The sequence below is a fragment of the Scatophagus argus genome, chromosome 14 (genome assembly GCF_020382885.2).
Source record: "Scatophagus argus isolate fScaArg1 chromosome 14, fScaArg1.pri, whole genome shotgun sequence".
NCBI classification, from domain to species: domain Eukaryota; kingdom Metazoa; phylum Chordata; class Actinopteri; family Scatophagidae; genus Scatophagus; species Scatophagus argus.
In genome coordinates this window covers 13,052,592-13,068,403 of record NC_058506.1, presented here as the reverse complement: position 1 = coordinate 13,068,403, position 15,812 = coordinate 13,052,592, and the positions used below count along the sequence as shown (strand labels likewise).

Genomic DNA, 15,812 nt, shown 5'->3' with positions numbered 1-15,812 from the left:
CCCAAGCTGTTGTGCCACGATCGCGGAGTTTCAGGCTTTTCTGCAGTCGAAACCTGTTGTAAATAGACGCAGATAAACACATCAGCTCAATGAAATGTAATGTAATGAAGGCCATTTTAGTCAGCTGAGTGCACTCTACATTCTAGATGAGCTGCGGTTCGGTTCTGTCAGGCCGCAGCACTCTGCTAATTTCATCCACTTAAACAGAGCTGCCTCGTTACGGCTGGTCCTTAGCGTCGTGGTCACCGTAATGAGCTCAGAGATTTGTAAGCATGCAGCAGACTCGAGTCTGTACTGGCGACGAGGGGGGATCGGTTGGTGAAGTATTAGAAGAGGGGAAAAAGGAAGGAACGGCATGAAGGCTGGAAGGAAGGGGAAAAAGGAAATGAGCAATTGGAGAGCATCCTCTTTAAATGTCAGTGCTGCTTAAGGAGTTCCTCAGATGCTTGACGGCTTCAGGCGCAGAAAGATCAGAAATAACATAAAGCAGAAAACACTGGTGCTTTTGTTGGAGGGAAGTTTCCTACCACTCCCCTGTGGCTGTCTTTTTACATTAAAACTGCCTTTAGTGTGCACACCAGAAACACGCTCAGGTGATTTGTTATTCTGCAGCAGGTGTCTGACAATTCGTATTTGTTTGTTGACCTTTGTGCTTGTGTCTATATCTGCTGTATAAATGTATGTGTGTGTGTGTGTCTGTACAGGTCCAGCTTTCCCTCTACACATATCTGTCTTCGGAGTTCATCGGCACGGCCACCATCTACACCACCATCCGCCGTGTCGGCACCGTCCTACAGCTGATGCACACACTGAAGTACTACTACTGGGCCATCAACCCACTGGAGTGCAGTGGAATCACACCCAAAGGTCTTGGTACGTGCACACAAGCATGCAGACATGCTCACTGTGAGAAAATAGGAAAGTAACAGTGACATTTCACACTTTTAACACCACTATATATTTCACGACACTATTTCTGACCAGGCACATATTGTACATTACATTTAAGGCACATTAATGTGTCTGTCTGTTAATCGGTTTGGCTCAAATTCTCCCACTCGATGTCTTTTTCTTCTTTACCGTCTCTGCCTCTGTCTTTATTCGTCTTAATCATACATACAACATCTTTTTGACACGGTGTTTTCTTTAATTTTTACAGCATCCTCTCATATCCCCACAAAAAACGTTGCCACTACACAAATATGTAGACGTAGTGGTAATGTCTGACACGCAAGTAGTTACGTATTTATATTATCCATTTGTTTTTCGGTTTGTCTTTCCATCCTTCTACTGTGGCTGTGAAAGGTCACAGGTGACTGCGGCACATCTTATTACATCCATCTTATTACAAGGCTAACACGCAAAGACACTGTCACATTCTCACCTATGTGCAATTTAAGGTGTTTTAAGCTTCAGCCAATTAGGTGGTCATGCTGTTGGACAGTTTCACCTTTCTGATCTCGCCACTGAGGGAGCTGCATCAGATCATTACTGTAACTTTTTGAAACCGGCAATCGAACAAGCAAACGTCCGTTTGCCGAGGAGAGAGTGGAAGAAGGGTTTGAACTTCTCTCTCGAGTTTGGGTTTTTTGTTTCTCATTCATCAGAGAGCTATTTCTGGCATGTAGTGCAGTACTATGAACGCTTTCCAGGAGAGATTGTTCAAACCGATGTGACATTATTCCCAGAGTTCCCATTTGGAACATGTCTAAAGACTTTGGCTTTAGAGCCTCAGATTCAACTGACCTGCATGTCTTTGGACCGTAGGAGGGAACTGGAGGGAAACCCGCAGAAACACATTAGAACTCACAAACCCCAAAACAAACACAGTAAGGGTACATTAATGACATCTGCTGCATTTACATTAACTATATAGTTGGTATTTATGCCTGCGTTCATAATACAAATGTTTATTTTTATGTGCTGCAGATGTGAATCTAAAAAGCTTATTGAGACATCGTGTGTGATATCACGTGAGACTAATAACTTGTGCTGACTTGGCTTTTAAACACTTTTAAAAGTAGCTGCTCCATTAGTGCAGTTTACAGATAAAACTGACCTCAACATTTCCAGCTGAAGTCCTCCTTTAATTAATACATAAAGTGGGAGAGTTTTGAGTTTTTAAATATAGATTTTCTCTGCTGCAGTCACACTTTGTCATTAAAGAGGTCAAACACAAGAGGATCTTAACTCCACACAAGCCAGATACTAAAAATATCTTTCTGCTAAATCTACATTATTTCTGAGTCGACACAATGATCATCACTTTCACGCAGTTGTTAAATATTTCTCTCTGTCCCTGACTGCTGTTGAAACAGTCTGCCTCCCGTGGAGCTGTGTCAGCTAACAAGTACATTTTATGCTTGTCAAGAAAATGTAGAGGAGAAAGTTTAATTGCATGCAGTTGCTGCACAAGCTGTGATTTGTTTATTTTTTTGTGAAAAGATCAACTTCTTAAGATGAGCTTAAATGCTTTAAAATTGTCAAATCAGTTGTAGTTACAGCTGAAAACAACCGTAAGTCAATCTTCAATGAGGCTCGAATAACTGAACATTTAATGGCTTCGAGTGGTTGTGCACATTGGCAGAAACAGACGCGTACATGCGTTAAGTGGGCGTGAGTGGGTAACTTTTCCTTCCCTCAACAACCACGTTCATGAGAGACTGTGCAGCTCTGCAATTGAGAGTGAATAAGATCTTTGCACAAAAGACTGCATATTCCTCTTACCTGTAAAAATATCATTTCTGTTGAGCAACGGTGTTGCTTGTGAAGCCTGCGTGAATTTGTTTTTATTTTTTAAACTGAAATGTGCACACGTCCTTCTGTGCCTCCTGTGGCAAACAATGTGTATCTGGAACCAAAAAATTTCAAACACCAAAGAATTTCATCATTCCAAACACAACGCGGTGACAAATAAGATTTTGTTTGTTCACTGCCTTTGTAATTCAGCTGAGGACAACGTTAACACAGCCACTGTTCCCAGAGCTTCAGAGAGGTTGGCACTGGCCTTTCACTTTAATCAACCTCCTCTTTTGACCGGGGAGCCTCCACTGACGATGAGAACGCATCCCACGTTGCCCTGGCAACAGACAGATTTGATTGGCAGATCCAAGGGAGCCTTTGGAATTTCTAATCAAGTGGCTGTCTGGCTTCCTTTCTGTTCTGGCAATATTGCTGTTTGACTGCTGGGATTTAGCCCCATAAAGAAGCACTGATAACAGGAGAAATTAGCCTCAGACACGTACTAATGTCTGTGCAAAGCTAAAGGATGTGCTAGTTGTGGTTTGGAAGTCTCATATGTGTGCACTCGACTATACTGTAGGAGTGTGATATGCAGTGATAGAATTAATTTGCATAGTAATGGGCAGATATTTTGAACATACAAAGGGCTTTGTGGACAGAAATGTGTTTAACTGTACCTCAGTTTGAATTAATGAGGTTGACTCCGAGCTGCAGATAAAGAGTATTTTTTTTTTTAACCCTGCTTCTGCTTTAAATCTGTTATAAATGCAAAATTCCTCTCAGTTTTCCCTGTATTTTGAAACTAACTTCATCTGAAAACATGGGAGACACAGTGAAGACATGTAGTGCGCCTAATAAAAATATCTAATTTTTCCTCGAGTCAGGTCCATTGCTTTAGAACTCATTATAAATCATAACAGCGACAGCTAAGCAGCAATTAAATGGCTTCTGTAAAGTAAAACAAGTCTGCTAGTAGAAACAAACTGGTAACATTAAAGTATTAACAAATTAAGTAAGCGATTTTTTTTTTTATGTATTTTGTTTTTCCTTTATGTAGTCTCATACCCTGTACATAGGTTGTAACATAATGCAGTTTGATGTTAAATTTCACAGTAAACATTTTATGCATCTGTCTGTAATCTTGAGCAAACACAAACTGAATATAGACCCCCAACTATATTCCCCCAAAAGTCTGCAGAAATTCACTTATTATTAGATCAAATCAACATGTGTGTATAGTTGTTGCAAGGCTCCCAAAGTCAGAACAAACTCACATGCACACACACACACACACACAAAATAACTCACAGGTAGAACAAAACTGTGGCAGATCAGCACGAAAGAAGCACATGAGAAAGAAAATGAAAAAATTGTGACGATAATTAAAGCCGTCCCCAGTGTGGCGGTTTCGCTGGGTGTAGTCTTCATTCGAATCCTCTTAAAAGAAGCCTAAAACAGAGGTTGCACCGTGGTGCATCCATTGCCCTCGTTTGACACAGAGCTGCTGCGTAACCATGATGGATAGCGAGCGTCGGCACTCCGCCTACGTTTACCAGCTTGACGTGTAAAGGTGATGGATCACAAGGGATCACTTCAGTGTCATGTTTTGGCTTTGTCAAGAGCAGAAGAACCGATTGAAACACCTACGCGCTCATATGATTCAAGGCCAGCAGAGCGTGACGAAGAAGCAGAGGGAGAGTCCTCATATCTTCTTCCTTTCACACCCTGTCTTTTGTGCTTTTCTTAGCCTACTTTCGCTGGCTAAGCAGCTGCGGGTCAGATATCGGTTTGAATGTTCTGAGAGGCGCGTTTCTTTGAGCTTACAATAAACACTGTTTGCAGTTGCAGTGCTTTCCCTTTGCAGCTTGCATAAAGTAAGGCCAATTCCAGACCTCCTGACGCAGCAAATGGTGCACACAAGCCTGCCGTCATAAATGTTTTTGTTGTCTTGTAAAATTAACAAACCTCTGTTGGCAATGTAGAGTGCTGATGAAAACGGGTAGCTCGTGAGGTTTATTGTGTACTGACTGTTTGCTATTGACAAGCTAAAGAATGAGCAGGTAAGCGGGAGGAGGAAGTCAACTTTAACTGGCTGCATCAAAGGGAAAAATGCTCCTATTTCTAAAGAGTGGGCTTTATATCATTCTTTCTTTGATATGAATCTATTCAGCTTTTGGACTATTTGGCATCATATTCCATTAGTCAGTTATTTGGCAGCCGTTATGAGTCAATTCATCACAGCCCTAAGCTTCTAGTGTATCTGGCATGCACATTAAACACCTCCAAAATGGCTGAAATACAATTACAAGAATCAAAATGCAAGGCCAACATCTGAGTTGTCATTTTTCTTCTTAAACATGTGCTACTGTGCCATACTTTCAGATGTCAAAGGGAGTTTTAAAGCCTCTCTTGAAGCTAACTGCAGCCATATTTCACAATGAACAAACGCAATAGATGAGAACATAAAATCGGTCTGTTTGTGGCTCTTAAAGCACACTTTTAAAGGTAATGTAGGTTCACGGCAAAGTGGAAATAAATGCTTCAAGACCTCATATGTTTTAGAAAGGCACAATGACATCAGAACTCACATGAGATATTATGCATAGGATGCTTTTGGGATTTTAACTTGATTATTTCTTTGTAGTTGCGCACAGCAAACAAACTGACCGAGTGCCAGAGCTTTAAATAGAAACAGTGGATTACAGTGCTTGTTTGGTTTGGATCTTTTGGACCATCAATCACGTTTTTGTAAACTGTCATGTCTTTACTGTAATCAGTTAGATTAGTACAGCTATAAAATATCCAGATTGCCAAATTGCCTCTGGAGTTAATGACAGTGATTTACAGTTTACATTTCTATCATAGAGCGCATGTATTTGTGTGTGTGTGTGTGTTAACATGTTTTCCTCTGCTCTCCAGGATGCCTAATAAAACATAATATCAGTAAACAGTAGTAAACAGACTGAGCTGTAGACTTATTTAGCTGATCATTATCGTGCATAAAAATTGATTTGTAACAGGAAATTATTCTTTTGTTTGTGTGCGTTTGTTTAGATGGACCACGGCCGTCCCAAAAGGAGATCATCTCGCTCAGAGCCTTCATGCTTCTCTTCCTCAAACAACTCATACTCAAGGTACACCGAGAGAATCACCAAGATCTTCATCACATAATTTAACTTGCACAAAAAAACGTTTCTTTCCATTATGTCCGCTGTTGTTTTTCTCCCTCGAGGGGAGCGCTGGCTTATCTAAAATGTGTGTGTGTGTGTCTGTGTGTGGAGAATCGCATTATAGATCAGCAGTCTGAATGAAACTCTGTAGCTATTGTGCTTGTGTGTACTTGTATTGATTTCCTGCACTTATACGGTGTATGTGTGTGTGTTTGTGTGTGTGCGTGCGCATGAGGTTGCTGCTGCATCAACCAAGAACAAAATTCATGAAGTCATCTGAGGTTAACAGAATGTGAAATCAGCCGAAGATCACGGCCGTTTTGGTGAAAGATGCCGTGTCTGTTTTGTTCACAGGACCGGGGCGTGAAGGAGGACGAGCTACAGAGCATCCTCAACTACCTACTGACCATGCACGAGGTAAAAGCTGTCAGAACAGACTCTGTGAGAGAGGCCCTACACTAAAAAGAGACAGCGAGTGCAATTCAGTGGAGCTTGTGGCAAAATTATGCATTATAATTTGTGGGCTGGAGTTATGGTCCACTTAAACGAGTGAGAGTGTGAGTCAGCTTTGGTGCTGTGACAGCATGAAAAATGGCGCAACTACGGACTGAACAGAATGTACTCTTCTGTAACAATTATATCTATTCTTGCTCTGAAATACCACCTGCCCTCCCCGCCCCAACGTTCACCCTGACAGCTCTGTCTTTGTCCTCTTTCTATTCTTCTGTCCCATCGAGTTTCCTCTACCTCCTTAATTCATCCATTCAACTTTTCTCCACAGGATGAGAATATCCACGATGTGCTCCAGCTGTTGGTGGCTCTCATGTCTGAACACCCAGCATCCATGATCCCTGCGTTTGACCAGAGAAATGGAATAAGGTGAATGCTGCCTACATGTATACACACACACACACACGCATGCACGCGCACGCATATACAAAGATTAGATACCAGATTCTCCTGACATGAAAAAGAATATGATTAGAATCATTGTCCATCTGAATAATTTTTGTTTAGACATTTGGTAAAGCCTTTTCTGTTTGTTTTAAGTCACAACAAGTAACCAATTCTCATCAGCAAATACACATCCAGTTAAATGTTAATTATGCTATTTAGAAACATTAAGTGTTAATCAAAAAAAAAAAAAAAGCTGAGCTTTTGTTTTTTTACATTTTGTTAAAGCAGGAAAAGTCTTAGAAATAATGCGCCAAATGTGACTGTATTCTCTGGTTTATCATACAAATGTTTGCTGCTTCTGTCTTTATTATATTACGAACAAAAGCAGTGCTCCTTTTTCTTTCAGCATATCTTAATCCAGCAACCTTAATGTTATTCGCTTTACCACGTAGTTGAACTTTGGTTTATATATGCTCATTTACATTACTGACATTACATATACAATAGGTAACTTCAACCTTCAACTTCAGCTTTTATGTCCTTGGCGCTTTGAAGTAGAAATGCTTCAGTCAGTGTGCTGACATGTGCTGACTTTGAGGATGTTTACTGAGTATCTGGCAGCAGGTGTTTACTGCACACAGAGGAACTCCTTTCAGCCTGCATGTAAAGTATTATAATCCCTTCATTGACACATAATCAATGTGGCTGTGTGTCTGACATGTTTCAGGGTGATCTGCAAGCTCCTGGCCTCAAAGAGCGAGAGTATCCGTGTCCAAGCCCTCAAAGTCCTGGGCTACTTCCTTAAGCACCTTGGGCACAAGTCAGTATCTCATTGTTTCTGTGCTTTCTGCTTCATATATTCTTTTGTGTGTTGTTTGGTGCTCAGTGAATGGTGGATCACTGAAATAAGGGGTCATATCTTAACCACAAAAACGTACCTATTAACACAGTGAGACTGAAAGCCCCCACATTGAGACCTGAATGTTAGAAAACACTGTGTGGTTAAAAACTGAAAACCACAGCAGTGCAGCCTCCAGTGAGCCATAGAAGGACTGTTTGTTTGTGTGTGTTCGTGAATATAATGTCCTCATCATCAAGTCCTGGCGGAATAATCATTCCAACAGTGTGCACTGGCAGGGAGGTGGAACCTTGATGGGCAGCAATGGATGCTGGGGGATTTATTCGTCCCGTGTGACACACGCCTCTCGCTGCACGACATGGGAGCAGGCTGTCGAGCTGCACCTGAGCCCTGCACCTTCAGTCCCCCACCTACTTAACATCTGCTCGAACCAAACACCCTGTGGGGCTGCCTCTTAAAGTTTACACATCTCTTCAGTGCTTATTGATCAAAAAATTAATCCAGAGAGTACACAGAATACAGCCAAACACTTACGCCTTTGAAATACATTAAAATACAGGATTTTAAAAAGTCATTATTTCAAAGCTACTGGCTCTGGTGTATGGCTTTGTTGATCTCGTAGATTAAATCAAAGTAATGAGAGTTAGTGCCATGTCTTTTGTTGTTGTTAATGCTTACACATACAGTATATGCATGTATGCATTTAGCCTCTTGTTGTCATGTCGAATTGAAAGCAGAGTGAAACTGCATCGTAGGCACATCATTAGGGCATCCCTAAGACTGTTTTTCAAAACGGACTTCCACCAACTGATGGAGGTCTGATAGTTACATCGGCATTTCATTTAAGAATTTAAGGGTAAGCATGTGTGTTTGTGTGTTTTTTAAATATCAGTCATGGTGATTTGTTATGACAGACCAAGGTTTGTAATTCAGTTATATATTTTCTGTTTTCATTTAAACATACACTATGCTGGATTTCACGTCTGACCCACTGGAAGTTTGCAGCAATGCATATATACTTGCAGAGACCCCCACTTGCCCCCTTTTTGCTTTGTTCTGGATGTTTCTGAGCAGCAACCTTTGGGCGGTGGTGTATGGCTGTGAGGAAAAACTTAGCGACCACTTTACATTGCCGTCTCTGTCCTCTGTCCTCGGTCTGTCAAAAGTGTACACACACCCAGTGCAGCAATGCAAGTAGCCTACGGGACGAAGCTCGCACTCCAGCTGCATTCACACAAAGATCTGAAAAGGCAGCAACACCTGTGAAACCAATCAGAAAACTGTATTTCTCTGATTCACTGCCTTGTTATCATTAACTCTGCTACCTTTTCTTCATTGAGTGTCTACTTTGACCACTGCTGCTCTATACATATAGACAGCAACTAACAAATCCGGCATAGGATACCATTAATTTGTGTAAACAAACAAGAAGGTCAAAACTGTATGTGAGAAAAACAATTCACACTTCTTGTAAAATGGAATTACTCTGTTAGAACAGAGAGTAAAATTAGTAACTCATTAAACAGACTGAAAATGTAATTAAATACATGATAATAAGAACTAAATGATTTGCTCGTAATATGTATGAGCAATGGAGTGAACGGAGAAACTGCACTCTCGCTGTCCAGCTTTGGGGATCAAAACGTTGCATATTTTTAAACATTTGTGCTAGTTTGGATCAAAATAGTTTTCATATGTGAATTAAACATAACATTTTCAGTCCTTGCTTAGTTTCTCACAGCTCAGCTATGTAATATCACCTAACAACATTACTGCAGTCTGTTTGGTTTTCAGTTATTTAAGACCAAAACATGTAGTGTAAAGTTAATTGAATTTCTCCTTTCTATTGATCTAAGTCAGGAATATGCAGAAGCTTTCAGTATTACTCACTTTTCAAAAAATACTCAACTAATTTCTGAGCCTGTCAAGTTAAAAGCTTCTTAGAGACACAATTTTCACCCACTGGCAAGGTTAATAGTCATCCTTAATCACTTGGAGCCATATGAATGTTGCCCCAGTGTCTCCTGCAGTGTTGTTCTGTTAATTTCTCTTGTTAATTTCTCTAGTTGGTATTCATTTGTCATCTTCTTTCCTCTTGCTCATAACTGACAGGACCACATGGTGCCACCCGCCAATATCAACTCATCATCAGGCTACTAACAATCAATGTCAGTTTCAGCTGTCATAAATTCTCTTATGAATGTCAAGCTGTGTGTGTGCTTTTGTGTGTGTGTGTGTTTCCCTGCAGGAGGAAGGTAGAGATCATGCACACACACAGTCTGTTCACGTTACTGGGGGAGAGGCTGATGATGCACACCAACACGGTCTCTATCACCACCTACAACACTCTGTATGAGGTAAGCGATTGTTTGGCGGCAGGTCATTGAAACTTGAAGTGATGCCCTTTTAGTCTGTTTTGCTTTCGCGGAATTCAAGTCATTGTGCAAACGTTTAATTGACTGCTGCTGATCTGTTGTCTGCACAGATTCTGACAGAGCAGGTTTGCACTCAGGTGGTCCACAAGCCTCACCCTGAGCCTGACTCCACCGTCAAGATCCAGAATCCCAGTAAGTACAGAAACGCTGCAGCTCGCATCTGTCTGTGTCTTTGCTCTGCCAATAACGCGTTGTTGTTTTAATGTGAGTAAACAGAAGACAACACTGGTGCCATCTCCCACTTATTGATCTGCCTCTCTCTCTCCTGTCCCTCACATTTTCTCTCTCTCATTCAAAATGCCTTTTTTTAAAAATATATATATATATTTGCATTTCCTACTCTCTCATCTCCTTTCTCCCCTGATTATCTGTTTTGTTTTGTTTTTTTTTTTGCCAACCCACCCAGTGATTTTAAAGGTAGTTGCCACTCTGCTCAAGAACTCCTCTCCCAGCGCTGAGCTCATGGAAGTCAGGAGACTCTTTCTTTCTGACATGATAAAGCTCTTCAGTAACAGCCGTGAAAATCGACGGTAAGAGCACACAAATAGCTATACTTGCAATTACTCAACTATATATCATTTGCCTCTTAGAATGATTGCTACATTTTCACATTCAGCTCAGCCCAGCTCTCATACATGGTTTGTGTTGTGTACCAGTTGCCTCCTGCAGTGCTCTGTGTGGCAGGACTGGATGTTCTCCCTCGGATACATCAACCCCAAGAACCCAGAGGAGCAGAAAATAACCGAGATGGTGTACAACATCTTTAGGATCCTGCTCTACCATGCTATCAAATATGAATGGGGAGGGTGGAGGGTCTGGGTTGATACCTTGTCCATCGCACACTCCAAGGTGAGAGCAGGTCACACGCTTTTCAAAACTGTCTCAATCATATTGTTAATAAATACCATTTCTGGATTAAACTTTCTGTCTGGTGCTATTTCCCTTAGACTTCTGAATAAATGCACGGGCAAAGATTTTAAGTAAACTCCAGTAAATGTCAGATTTTAACTGAAGAAAAAAAGGTCCAAATGCTTCTTTCTATACTCACCATTTTGCACTTAAAACTGAAACTCATACATGAAGCAATCCATTAATGGAGAGACAAAAATACCAATTTTCTCCCTCAAAAGAGTGGAGGGTGGTGCTGAGCTACACACAGCAACATTATGTTTCACATTTAGAAGGCAAGATTCTCCCGCTGATGCAAAACTCAAAGCTTAACATAAAATTACAGCCTGTTTTATGGAAGATGTTGAAGGGAAAATTTAGATATCAATAAACCCTGTAGAAGTAGGCCAGAAAGGCTAACACAATAACAAGGTCAGTCACTACTTAATTCCACTAATGGTCACAGATGAATTAATCAATATACTGTCGTGTGTCATTATGCCTCTTTGTCTGATGTAATTAATGCTAACAATATTGACTGATGTATATACAGATTTGTCAAATGGCCAAAGATAACATTATTTAAAATCTATTGCATGAAAAACATACAAGTAGAAGTGAAGTGAAGCTTTCTTAAAAACTGTGCTGATACATGATTCAATACAGATCATTTTCAGTCTATCTACAAGTATTGTTTTTGTTTTGATTGTCAGTGCTGTCTTAATTTTGATAAACATAATTGAATGTTCATTTTGATTGATTTTCAGTTTAGAATTGAAATGAAGACACCCCTGCTCTCTGTTCACTGGTGGAAATGAAACTCACCCGTTTTCTCATTTGCAGTACAAAAGCGAGGAGAAATTATGGACGATGGTCTAATAGCCTTAGGCTAGTGTCCCAGTTTTATCCATCTGGCCTTCAGTACAGATGATCTATGGGCCTCATAAAGACTACCTGGTGGAGTGAAGGTGTTGATTTGACGGTTAACTGTTGTCAGTGCTTGTGCTCTGTTCACATTTATATCTCCACGATTTGTCACAGGTGACCTATGAAGCCCATAAGGAGTACTTGGCTAAGATGTATGAAGAGTACCAGCGACAGGAAGAAGAAAACATGAAGAAGGGGAAGAAAGGCTCCGTGTCCACCATCTCTGGGCTTTCCGCCACACCTGCCCCTGTCGTCAACGGCAACCTGGAGATTGACGACAACTCTCAGACACAGACACCTGAGAGCGAGGCCGAGTATAGCGAGGGTGCTGGCGGAGACTCCCGCAACCTCCTTGCTGAAGGTGCCGTGAAGCGACCCAATGGAGAGGCCCTGACACCCGGGGAGCAGAGCAGTGGTCAAGGGGTGAGGGTGGAGGTCCACGACCTGCTGGTAGACATTAAAGCAGAAAAGGTAGAGGCCACAGAGGTGAAGCTAGACGATTTGGACTTATCTCCAGAAGGCATTAGTGGAAGTGTAGGTGGAGGAATAGAGAACGGACCTCTGGTAGAGGTGGATTCTCTGCTGGACAGTGCTTACTGTGCCGTAGTTCAAAACTTAAATGGGAATCTGGCGCCAAAAGACGATACGTCAGGCTCAGGGGTCGTGATGGGGTCAGGCCTGGGGCTTTCCGGAGTCACCCTGGAGGATGATGGGAACATGGGTCCGCTCATCACATTAGCTGACGAGAAGGACAGTGTCCCAAACAACAACGGATTTCTCTTTAGCAAGGTAGGAAAGATAAATGAAGATTATTGTCACTGAGTACTTAAAATCTTGCCCTGCTGAACTAGAATCAAACACCACCAATCAGTCACAGTTGCATCTCCTCTACTTCTTATTCCTTTTGCTCTTTCTTTTTATTTACTCCATTCGTCTCTTCCAGGTTGACGAGAAGCTGCTTCCAGCTCTGGCAGCCACAGACCCCCTGGTCCTGCCGAGTCCAGACCAGCCCACCCCGTCCGGCCCAGTCCCGGCTCACTCCACCACCAGTGCCAGTGATGACCTAAGCCTGCTGGCCCATATGACTAGCTGCGGTTCTGATTTATCTCAAACCCAGAGCCACACTTCTGGGGAACTTCCAGAGGATGGGCCCTTCAAAATCCAGAGCCCTCTTGCTGACATCAGCTCCATTGCTGAGGCTGAAAGCCAAACCCAGATCCAGGGAGCATCAAGACCAGATTTCCCGGAGGGAGAGGGCACATCTGGAACGGAGGGGGAGACTGCAGGGCTTAAGACCGGAGGAGACACAGCCAGCACCACCTCTGATACAGAGAGGTCAGATGACGGGAAAGACAAGGACACAAAGAAGATCCAGACTACTGCGACCACTCAGGTGTGTCAGATCATGTGGTTCAAGTCTGCAAGTGCTTGGTCAATCTATTTTTTCACTTTTTCCCACTTAGGTTAATCCTGCCAACCTTCAGGCCACCACTGCCCCACTGTGATTGTGTTGATTAATGTAAAAACATGTCAGTGATCGCTCATGCAAGAACAAAGTTTCCCTTGTAGCTCAGAGAATACAGAATCCCAGATGGTCTTCAGTGGTTTCTCTGTCAAAACTGAATTTCCTATCTGCATGTATGCAAAGTTTTTATCAGACTGATGAGAGAAGTGCTCTGATGGCTGACCAAATCTTTGCCCCCACCACGGTGCAGGCTCTCCACGGTCGTACCGCAGCCCAGTTGGAGCGGGACCTACGCGTTGACCTGGGTTTCAGGGGCATGCCCATGACTGAAGAACAGCGCCGGCAGTTCAGCCCCGGCCCACGCACCACTATGTTCCGCATCCCAGAATTCAAGTGGTCTCCGATGCACCAGAGGTTGCTCACTGACTTGCTGTTCGCCCTGGAAACTGATGTGCATGTTTGGAGGAGGTAAGTTAGAGTGTCTGAGGTGTGTGTGTGTGTGTGTGTCAGACACAAAATTAGGTTAGCTGATTTTTCTGTTAGTTTACCATATTTATACATTTAATACTGATCAGAGGATAGATTCACATTGAACAGTCCTCTAATATGTCAAAGAAAGATTGTTTATGCCAAATGCCAATACTACTAGCCTTTGCATTAAAAATTAGACTCAAGATACTAAAAAGGCGACGTGAAACCTGTGGCGTCTCAGTTTCCAAACTGTATTTTTCTATCGTTTGTCCAACTCTTTATTTTCCATTTCAGCCACTCCACCAAGTCAGTGATGGATTTTGTGAACAGCAACGAGAACATCATCTTCGTCCACAATACGATCCACCTCATTTCTCAGATGGTGGACAACATCATCATCGCCTGTGGAGGCATCCTGCCTCTCCTATCTGCTGCCACCTCCCCTTCTGTAAGTGGCTCTACTCCACCCCTCTGTGGTAGGAGGGAAAACTGCAGGTCAACATTTGCTCCGTAGGCTTATAACCCAGTTGTTTGCACCAAACACAGACTTTGAAGAATCTACTAAAGCTGCTTCCCCCTCATGCTCAGGGGGCTCATGCTCATCTTGCATGATTGAGCTTTTTTAAATCTATGAAATTATGATAGATCAAAATGACATTATGAGCCTTAAAGGTTTAATTTTATACTTGCAAAAACTTCTGTTTAGTTTAGCCTTGAATTAAAAAAATGGGTAAACTTCTTTTCTGGTTTCCTCTCATTTTTATCTCCACGTATTTAACTGTCAACCTAACACTTGTAGTATTTTAATCTTAATTTTGTCTTTGTTCCAGTCCTTTTAATTAACAATCTATTTAGTTTGATAGTTTAATAATCTATTTATTTTAATCATCTTTATTTTTTTCTTTTCCTCTCTGTGTTACATGTATTCTGTGTATTTTCTTGTCTTTTTTGTCTCTGTTTTTGCATGTGCAGAGTTCTAAGAATAGTGCCAACACTGTAAGTTGCAGTTTCTTCCTCTCTTCCTATTCTACTAATGCTTTGTTCTGGTTTATTTTCCATTGTGACTGACACTAAACCTTGCTTGTCTGACATCCATAGTGATTCTATTTGTTGTGCTCCTTTGCTACTGATCAGGCACCCCCTCCCCCCTACTGTTTGTATCTATTGATGGTTATGCATTGACCTCTCTGACTCAATGCATCTAGTTCTTAACATTATAAGGACTAGGTATATTGAACTGGATACACTTTGAATAATATTCTAACACTGTTAGAATATTATATAAATAAGGGGATTAAAATAGACTAAAAAGCCAGAAGGTGGTTTGATAATAAGGAGAAATTAGTGGCAGAAGATATACATATATTTAGAAATGAAAATAGTATATTTTTTGAGAGAAAAAAGCATGAGAGTTTTCCAAAAGTCCTTGGGGGTTGCATCTGCTAAGCCTGTCCCATTTGTATCAACACTAAAGAAGGCAGGAGGAGCCGGACCCCAGAGGGGGTCAAAGGGAGAGGAGGTGACCCCTGTTCCTGGGGGAGGAGGCACAGGGGGAGAGGTGCGTAAAGAGCCTGAGATTCCCACCATCACCAGAAGAGCTAAGAGCACCAACACCAAGCCCTTCTGTCCTCACCTTGTGTGTCTGTTACTCCCCAAATGTCTCTGACGAGCCTGCACTTTGTCGACTCTCCACAGCCCTGCACATCCTGCTTACTGAAGCAGAGTCACAGCAAACCTCACTCTTGGTTTGAAGTTTTAACCCCTGCTATGCTGCCTGCAGATTTATTTTTGATACATTCACATTGAAAATTTGGTAATTAAATATTTAACATTGCTATGAACGTAATGGGGACTTTGCTTGATCTTTATACGAAACATACCCAAGGTTAGCTTTACCTGCTCCTACACTGCTACTGTCGCTACTGAGAGACCACATTGCTGTTGTCTCGATCCCACTG

General features: G+C 41.9%; 1 protein-coding gene across 21 annotated transcripts in view; it reads left to right on the top strand.

The window, feature by feature from the left end:
• nbeaa (neurobeachin a) overlaps window positions 1–15,812 on the top strand; it is an 86,793-nt gene that overhangs the window by 47,065 nt on the left and 23,916 nt on the right. For 12 of the 21 annotated variants that reach the window (XM_046410695.1, XM_046410689.1, XM_046410688.1 and 9 more), the window contains exons 13-27: window positions 705–873; window positions 5,797–5,876; window positions 6,267–6,329; window positions 6,694–6,791; window positions 7,537–7,629; window positions 9,917–10,025; window positions 10,154–10,235; window positions 10,510–10,633; window positions 10,760–10,952; window positions 12,033–12,707; window positions 12,862–13,311; window positions 13,634–13,851; window positions 14,149–14,302; window positions 14,827–14,850; window positions 15,329–15,412. In XM_046410695.1, coding sequence (XP_046266651.1) covers window positions 705–873; window positions 5,797–5,876; window positions 6,267–6,329; window positions 6,694–6,791; window positions 7,537–7,629; window positions 9,917–10,025; window positions 10,154–10,235; window positions 10,510–10,633; window positions 10,760–10,952; window positions 12,033–12,707; window positions 12,862–13,311; window positions 13,634–13,851; window positions 14,149–14,302; window positions 14,827–14,850; window positions 15,329–15,412 — 2,616 coding nt within the window. The remainder of the gene's footprint in view (window positions 1–704; window positions 874–5,796; window positions 5,877–6,266; window positions 6,330–6,693; window positions 6,792–7,536; window positions 7,630–9,916; window positions 10,026–10,153; window positions 10,236–10,509; window positions 10,634–10,759; window positions 10,953–12,032; window positions 12,708–12,861; window positions 13,312–13,633; window positions 13,852–14,148; window positions 14,303–14,826; window positions 14,851–15,328; window positions 15,413–15,812) is intronic. The other 9 variants (XM_046410697.1, XM_046410696.1, XM_046410684.1 and 6 more) reach the window with 3 other exon arrangements.